The 8,512-nt window shown below is 37.7% G+C and overlaps 1 protein-coding gene across 1 annotated transcript; it reads left to right on the plus strand.

Moving 5' to 3' along the window:
- Nucleotides 1-221: 221 nt before the first annotated feature.
- On the plus strand, nt 222-4,501 carry LOC149288410 (N-acetylneuraminate lyase B-like). Its single transcript, XM_089491623.1, has 11 exons — nt 222-289; nt 540-613; nt 1,165-1,252; nt 1,388-1,445; nt 1,853-1,928; nt 2,373-2,465; nt 2,548-2,690; nt 2,984-3,030; nt 3,143-3,227; nt 3,438-3,477; nt 4,356-4,501. Exons 1-11 carry the CDS (start codon nt 222-224, stop codon nt 4,499-4,501), a joined length of 918 nt encoding a protein of 305 aa, XP_089347749.1.
- Nucleotides 4,502-8,512: the final 4,011 nt, after the last annotated feature.

Here is an 8,512-nt window from a genome sequence, read left to right on the forward strand (position 1 = left end):
TTTGCGGTCAGGGACCACAACAGAAATGATTATTATTAGTTATAATCTGCTCCCAACTATTTGAACCAGTGGGCTATGTCTATAAAAAAGTAATATTTTATCAAAGCGGTATGAGACAGCTTGCTGTATTTGGATGTATTTTCCTCTTGGATCAGAAAAACTTTATAATGGCAGTAAATAAAATTTAACTGGTTTTGATCTTGTTTTTTCCCCCCAGGATCATGGCATCTTCAGGAAAGAGATTAAGCGGCCTTATTGCGGCAACTTTCACCCCAATGACAGAAGATGGGTATTAGTAATAATAAAGATATGGAAAGAAGGATTATGTAAAAGAAAACAAAAAAAAAACTTACACTAGTTCACATTACCTTTCACTTTTGATTTTGTAGTCGTATTTTATTGCTGTTTGTAAGTATACAACTATTGTAATTAGTATTTATTACGTGGGGCATATTTTTCTTTGTCCTTTTCACTGTTTATTTTTATTTGATTAGTTCTGCTGATCATAATTATGCCGTATTTTTTTTTTGTCTCTGCAGTCACCTGAATCTTCCCATAATCCAGCAATATGTGGACTATTTGGTAGAAAAACAGAATGTGAGGAATATCTTTGGTATGTTTCATGGTGTTATCCTTGAAAACGTTTTTTTTTTTTTGGTAACCACGGCGATGCCAATCAAAAAGGCACTTTGGGCATTCAGCATTCATGGATGAGCCTTATGTACAAGCCTTGCTGACCACACACCGTTTTATCCCTTGCCCCTTGTCTTTGTCCTGGTGTAATAACCCAGAAAGTGTTACCAGTTTTGGTGATTAATTGGCTACTAATGTAATTTACATTTCACGATACTTTAGTCTCGATCACGTCCCTTGTTTTCTAAAGATTCCACCATAAAGAACACAAAGAAAAGATTCCATAATCTTGCTGCCTAGGATTCACCGTTTTAAATCCCAAAATTGTTTGATAATTAGTTTTTTTGTCTGTTTGGCTGGACACATCTCCTGCAGGGCATTTAGCTGGGGGTTGTGGAAAGTGGCAAATGGGTATGGTGGGGGTTCTGCAGAATGCTCCCATGGATTTGCATGGTGGACACATGGCTAGAGTTAACACAAACTTGTATGGCTAGTGTGTGTTTAAATTGACCATTTTCATTTCTTGTACAGTAAATGGAACAACAGGAGAAGGGATGTCACTAAGTGTCCAGGAAAGGAAGCTGATAGTAGAAGAGTGGGTGAAGCATGGGAGAGGCAAGTGAGTAGCCATAGAGAAAATGGCATTTAAAAAATAGAAAGCATGTAGTCATAAAGCCACATTATGGTAGAAAATCAAAAAGTTCCATAACACTTGAACTGACTTTAATGTTTGCTTCCTCCGTCTCTGGCATAGAATGGACAATGTGATAGTTCATGTAGGATGTCTCAGCCTGGAAGACACAAAGGAGCTGGTGAGTGTTTGATTTTATGTACATCATATAATTTGTCAAATCCAAAATAATGGTGGACATCAAAATGTGTTTATTTGTAAACAATACAAAGTATAGATGTTCTCTGCTGGCCACCAGAACAAAAGGAAACCATACTAAGACCCCAGCGGACGTTGCCGCTACGGTTTAGTTAATGACTCGGTATTCTATTAATATTCAACTAAATTCAAAATAATTCCCTGCACTTTAGTTATGGATTGATGAGAAGCTGTGATTCATTGATAGCTACAAGAAATGGAAAGATTGTACAGAAGAGAATTACTGGGTCACCTTTAGAAAAGGTCTTTCGTTAATAAGGCGTAGGAAGTTGAGCTCAGAGGACGCTATGTAGATTCTTATAATATAAGTGCTTGTATTGATACTTGCAGGCTGCGCATGCTGCATCGTGTGGAGCTGATGCTATCGGTGCTGTGAGTCCTTCCTTTATGAAACCGTCTAATCAAGGTAGCGTTTTAAACATTGAACGCATAATTTTGAATTCTAAAATGTGTTCTCATTTACGTGACTGCTGGACAATGTCAAAATGGGCACAATTAAGATGCGGTTGTGAAAGAGAACCAGGTCATTCTTTACATTCAGATTTAGTTGATAGTTGATATGTGATGACCCTAGCCATATTGTACCATAATGCATTGCTGAGTATTTGGAGGGGTACAGTTGCCCAAACTGCCCATTAGCTTGCATTGAAAGGGTACCTTATCTGGAACACACCTAGGCAGTTGGCTAAAACGTCGTATGGACGCTATGTTCTGCTGGCTAATCTTTTGGGCAAATCACAATATAATATAGTATTCATTTAAAGGGGTGAAAAAATCTCAATCTTTTAACCCAAGACCACCTTATTATGTTTTGTTTTTATTTTCCTAATTCCACATCTCCGTATTCTAGATGGTTTAGTGAGGTACCTGAAAGAAGTGGCTTTTGCTGCTCCCGGTCTACCATTCTATTACTATCACATACCCCTTCTGACTGGGATAAAGTGTAAGTACCTAGCATCCTCGGGTGCGAGACCACATAGCGGTCCGAGGTAGGAGTGTGACTAGTGTTTTGTTATACCATACAGATCTGGTGTATGACCTGGTGGGCAAGATAAAGCAGCAAATCCCATCCTTCCGCGGAGTGAAGTTTAGCGACGTAAACCTAATGGACTTTAGTATGTGTGTCAGTGACTTTGAAGAGCTTGACTTTCTCTATGGTGTGGATGAGGTAATGTCTCTTAAAGTGACTTATTTTTTTTAATAAACATTTCGGAAGATATAATATGGTAGGACTACATTTCTACATTTGTATCTATTGCTTGATAGAGACAGAAATTTGGGGGTATGTGTGGTACTCCGGCTGAAGATGTCCCTGCATGCTTACAATAATGCTTGTCTTAATAACTTTAGCGCTAAAGTAGCCTTTAGTAGAAATGTCTTTGTCAACAAATCCTTTGCATAAGTGAATTACCTGCGTGATGTAGAAAGGTGAACAAACCTAGATTCCAATCTCTTCCTTAGCAATTGCTCGGAGCCTTGGCATTTGGTGCACATGGTGCTGTTGGAAGGTATGGATCTATATCTTATTATTTTTCCTGCTTATATTTCCAAAGCATTTCTAACAAAATTTTAAGTTTCCTTGGATATTGATAAAATATAAATATTACATTTTTTGTCTAGCACCTACAATTACCTGGGTAAAACGACAAATCAGATGCTCACTGTGTTTGAGGAAGGAAACTTGCATGAAGCCCAGAAGATTCAGGTACTCCATTTTTTTTTTTTTGTCTTTTCTGTGTTAGATGTGAAGAAAAAGAAACTAATTGAGTTTAGCATTCGGTGTGAATTGTTACTATAGTCAGCGGGGACTGGGCTTTCAGATAAGGAGTTAAGTAAAAAAAAAAGTAACAAAGGCTGACTTATCAATGCTGTCCATGTTCATTTGTGCAATATATTTTTTTCCCCCCCACCCTAGAGACTTATTCAGAAGTTCATGATGTGTGTATTTAAAAAAGGTAAGTATACCAAAAAGCTTCCTACATCTTTGGATATGATAAAAAGACAAATAATTTTGTTTCATTTTAATTTTATGAACTGTTTAATTTCAGTTGGATGGATATTTTATTTTAGGGCATCTGGGTAATTAAACAAAGGAAATAAATTGGTTCAACTGGCATGTATGATGTGCATTTAAAGAATAAAGAGCCCGGTTTGCCTTGTTCTATGGGTAGATACCTGGCATTGATTACTCCTATGCTGGAAATAAAAAAAACTATAATTGTCCAAAATGAGACATACTCAAATATTTTTGCTTTTAGCAATTTTACATTGCATTACAAAAAAGCAATGATAAATAACTTTCAAATAAACAGAGTAAAGGGAAATGGTCATATTCTCAGCTTTTAAATTCATTAATTGAGAAAAAACTCTAGCTCGTACATATTTGTTCTTCAGGCACTTCAATAGTTCGGTGGATATCTGGTTTAAAGGGGTAAGGACAGTGGGCTATAACTTCTAATGACTTCTTTTGGCCTGAACCTCCCTGTTCCCACCAGTATGCACGTCTTCATCTGTAAATACCATTATATATGTTTTCAATGTAAAATGTACAGTGTGAAGAAATAACAAGCAAGTGCCGACCTTTGACCCAAAGAGGCTTTGAGTAATAGTTACTAGTGTGCTTGGCTAATGTTGAATAAGGGATGAAAGCTGTCTTTGTAAATACCAGTCCTAGAGAAGACTTTGTGTGGGACTCTTTACCTTTAGGTGTAAACATATTTTACTGTCTCGGTTTTCATAAAATAATCGTAGACCTGGTACGCAGTCAGATATATTGTATATTCAGATGTAATCTGTCCATAATTGTGCGCCTATATTTTCTTAATATGAACAGGATGGGGCTTACCTGAATTTAAGCAGATAACGTCAATAACATCTGATTTGAAACTGGGCCCGGCGCGTCTCCCCTTAGTCTCGTGTCTCACACCAGAGCATCAAGAATGGGTACAAAAAGAACTCGAAGCGTTGAATCAAGAGTAGTCATCATTCTGGCCCCCAGATGGTGATCGCTGGCATCAGGCCAGCAGTCTTTGGCATATTTTATACCTGTAAAGTCGATATTAAAACCGTTTCTACCCATCCTTAAACCTACATGTAGAAAACCTTTTCAATCTGTTCTTCTCCATCTGATTACTCCCCTCTAGCTGTTCTCTATAACCTACATTTGCCATCTCTTTGAAAACACAGAACTCGCCATAAATGGGACAGCAATGTTACTCTCTCAATGGTTTGTTTTTTTTGTAGTATCTTAAAAAAAAAAAAAAATGTAAGCAAGCATAGCTGTCAATAGATTTTATTTTATTTTTTTGGAAAAAAAATGTAAGGTTTTAGGAAACCTAAATTACTACATATAGTTATACAATAGTATGATAAGATTTAAAAACGTAAGTACTCGTTTTAAAGGGCCGACCCCAGTAAGCTACAATAAAACAGGAGTTGGCACTAAATAACTGTTAACGAGACAATTTCAACTCACTAGGATTTTTTATTTTTTTTTAAGATGGTCATTAGTTTCCAAACACTTTGCTATTCAATTACCTTTATTACAAACCTGTTTTTTTTTTTTTTGTTTTTTTTTTTATGTAGTACACAAAAAAAAACTTGACAAATGAGCTTTGCCACTTTCTATGGTATTATTGTGCACTTTTTAGTTCTGATTGTTAGATTCCATGTTGGGTTGAGCAAAAAGGCTTATAAACTGGCTCAATCAGTTTTCCCTTTTTAAACCTGCAACACCTTTTATAAATTACCCAAATTGCTTGTCGACCTCCAAAACTGTAGGTTTTTATATATAAAAGCTGTATTTCAACTAATACATCTTTGGTGACATATTGAAAGTTAACCTTAAGCAGAAGGTTGGGAAAGACTTATCTAATAAATAATTTTATAGGGATTTACATAATTATTATTTATACAATATAATGTTTTTAACCCCTTGATGACAATTGCCGGTCCGGGCACGTCACCGAAAATCGTGACGATTATGACAATTGACGTGCCAGGACCGGCACGTCTTTAAACGGGTGACAAAAATCGATCCGTGATCGATTTTTTCACTCAAACGGTGTTGCTCTAATGCCTCGACATCGAGGCATTGAGCAACACCAAAAAAAACATTCCCGGCCCCCCCCCGATCGCTCCTAGGAGCAAATTAAAAAACATGTTTGAAAGACTGCACGTCTTTCAAACATGGCGGCGCCCGCCGCCGAAAAAACGGGTTTAGGAAGCGATCGCGAGTCGCTTCCTTTGCTTAGCTGGTGTTGCTAAGATGCCTCAGTATCGAGGCATCTTTGCAACACCTGTTTAGCAAAGGAAGCGACCCGCGATCGCTTCCTAAATGCTTAACTTACCTTCCCGGTACCGGCGTCTTCAAAACACACGCGGTGTTTCAAGATGGCGGCGCCCATCAAGCCGGGGGCGGAGCCTGCTGTCATCATCGGGGGGGGGGGGTGTTGCTGGATGTCATGGACATCCAGTGAATAACACCCCTAGTGGTCAGATCACTCATAAGAGTGATCATGATTTGCTAAATCAAAGGCAATGTTTTCTAAACATTGCCTTTGATCAGTATTGGATCTGCCTCCCTCCTTCACTTGCTTCTAGTGAGGGAGAGAGACAGATCAGTGTGTTTTCAGGTATTCTCAATAATATATATATATATTGATCCAAAGGCTCTTATAAGAGCCACCCATTTAATATTAACCCCTTCATTGCCATTGATCACTGCATAAACAGTGATCTTGCATAGTGGCAATTGTTTTTGGGGTTCTTTTTTTTAAAAAAAAATTTTACTTTTTTTTTTTTTTTTTTTTACTTTTTTTTTAGGGTTTTTTTTAATTTTTTTTATTAGAGCCATTAACCCTTTCCTTCCCCACTATTTTTGCTGCAATTGTTGCCATGCAGCGGTATACGGCTGAGGAGGCATGTTCCAAATTTGGCCCTTTTGCCCCCAAACAATCTGACAAACCCATGCATGTGGGGTATCAATGTACTCAGGAGATGTTGCTGAACACATATCGGGGTGTTGTGTGACAGCAACAACATACCAGGAGCTGTAATTTTACACCTGAAGTACAAAGTATGTTTAAAAAAACAGCAAAAACAATTACTATCACAAACTTTGACAAGGGTTGGTGGTAGGATTAGTGCATGGAAAGGGTTAAACTATCAGCATCTAAAATACCCTGGGGTGTCTAGTTTTCAAAAATATATGGTTTGGTGGGGTAAATTTAATTTGCTGGCTTCAAAGATGCCCCAAATACCACATGGAGACAGAATTACCAGATTCAGAGAAAAATGGTTTTGAAATAGCAAAACGCTACTTGTACTTATTGCCCCATAACGTGTAGAAGAAAGCAAAAAACATAAAAACATTGGGTATTTCTAAACTCGGGACAAATAGTAGAATCTATTTAGCAGGTTTTTTCAGTAGTTTTTTATGATGAATAAAAGATTTTTCAAATAAAAGTGATTTTTTTTCAATTTTTCGTCATATTTTATTATTTTTATTATAGAAAATTACATCATATATAAAAAATTATGGTGTCTGAAGAAAGCCCTTCTTGTCCTGAAAAAAACAATATATAACTTGTGTGGGTTTAGTAAATGGGTTAAGAGAAAATTACAGCTAAACACAAACACCGCAGAAACGATAAAACAGCCATTGTCACGAAGGGTACAAAAAATAGAATCAGCCTTTGTCACGAAGGGGTTAAAGAAAAAACTTGGCTGTCTTATATTTTTGGAGGGCTTGAAAATTTGATGAATGCAACCTGTTTTATATTATGAGCTTAATTAAAATGTTGCAGATCTTTGCAACATGGTAGTGAACAATAAAGAAATAATTGTATTTTTTACTAAAGTTCATTAAAAATGCAAATTAAAGGGGAAGGAACGGCTCAGTGTGAGATGATTAAAGCAGGGAGTCACCTAAATATCTCATGACTGACAACAATGGCCGTCTTCAGGCCTGCTGATTGTTTATTGAAAAGAAAAAAAAACCACGTGTTTCCCAATGCTGACCTGTATTTACAGTATTCGGCACTGTACTTTATGCACAAAGAGAAATATTTTGCCAGTAGGACTTCCTCCTTAATATAAAACATTAGGCACCAGGCTTCTTCAAGAGCACCTTCTGCGTAAGTTCCTGGAATACGTCCATACAAAACCCAACGGGCGGACACAAACGTCCTCTCTATTCGGTTCTATTTGCTTGATGGATTTGTGGATTTGCTTCACGATTCATTATGAAGGGTGATTATGTCCAGCAAGCCAGTCTCAGCTAGCCCTGTATAATGAATAATGCATGCATAAGGAGGCTTACAAGACCTTTTACCAATTTGACTATACATTATACATGGCAGATGCTCACTAGGGCCGACCCTTCATAATGTATAGTGAACTTGAACTGAAACACAACTGGAAAGTCAATATGCTTGATGTTTGCCAAAATGTTGATAGGCGTCTTGGCCCTCAAGAGCGTGTGGCTCACGTAGGGAGTCCCTGCTCCAGTTTAAGGGCCTCCAGTTGTCGCTCCCTCACAAACTTGCCCACGTTGAAAAGAAGCAAAGTATGGAGCGGTCTCCGCAGGGGCACGAGACGCCTAAATCGGCACACAAACGCATACAAAGAAAGTTCTCCGCATAGCACCGATATCAGGAACTCCATGGCAAGGCTGTCTGAGCCGGATTTCTTAATGTAACCATGTGAAAACATTACACTAAACAGATGTATCTTATTGCTAAACAAAGCAAAGCCCATGCAGTTACAAAACACCATAGGGGCTGTGCTGCAAAGTCTGAGGAGAGGCCTTATTTTCCATTTGTATAAATTCATTCAGAATACTAGGCAATCCAGCTCAAAGTTATCTATTGACATTATTACTTCAGGCTTCTTGCCTGAGACTCGTTCTCATACCACTGAAACATGTTCCAATTTCCAAAATGGCATCTTTAGGATTCGCCTCTAGAAGCCACATGGAAACAAAATAAG

Source organism: Sceloporus occidentalis, unplaced genomic scaffold (assembly GCF_023333645.1).
Source record: "Sceloporus occidentalis isolate IW3139 unplaced genomic scaffold, rSceOcc1.0.p SCAF_51, whole genome shotgun sequence".
In the NCBI taxonomy this organism is placed as follows: domain Eukaryota; kingdom Metazoa; phylum Chordata; class Lepidosauria; order Squamata; family Phrynosomatidae; genus Sceloporus; species Sceloporus occidentalis.

What these genes read in the sequence shown, in the direction of transcription:
- LOC149288410 (XM_089491623.1), top strand. Translation starts at nt 222, where the DNA reads ATGGCATCTTCAGGAAAGAGATTAAGCGGCCTTATTGCGGCAACTTTC. An exon ending in GTGAAGCATGGGAGAGGCAA is followed by an intron (nt 1,253 to 1,387) that starts GTGAGTAGCCAT and finishes TCTCTGGCATAG; the next exon opens with AATGGACAATGTGATAGTTC. An exon ending in TATGAAACCGTCTAATCAAG is followed by an intron (nt 1,929 to 2,372) that starts GTAGCGTTTTAA and finishes TCCGTATTCTAG; the next exon opens with ATGGTTTAGTGAGGTACCTG.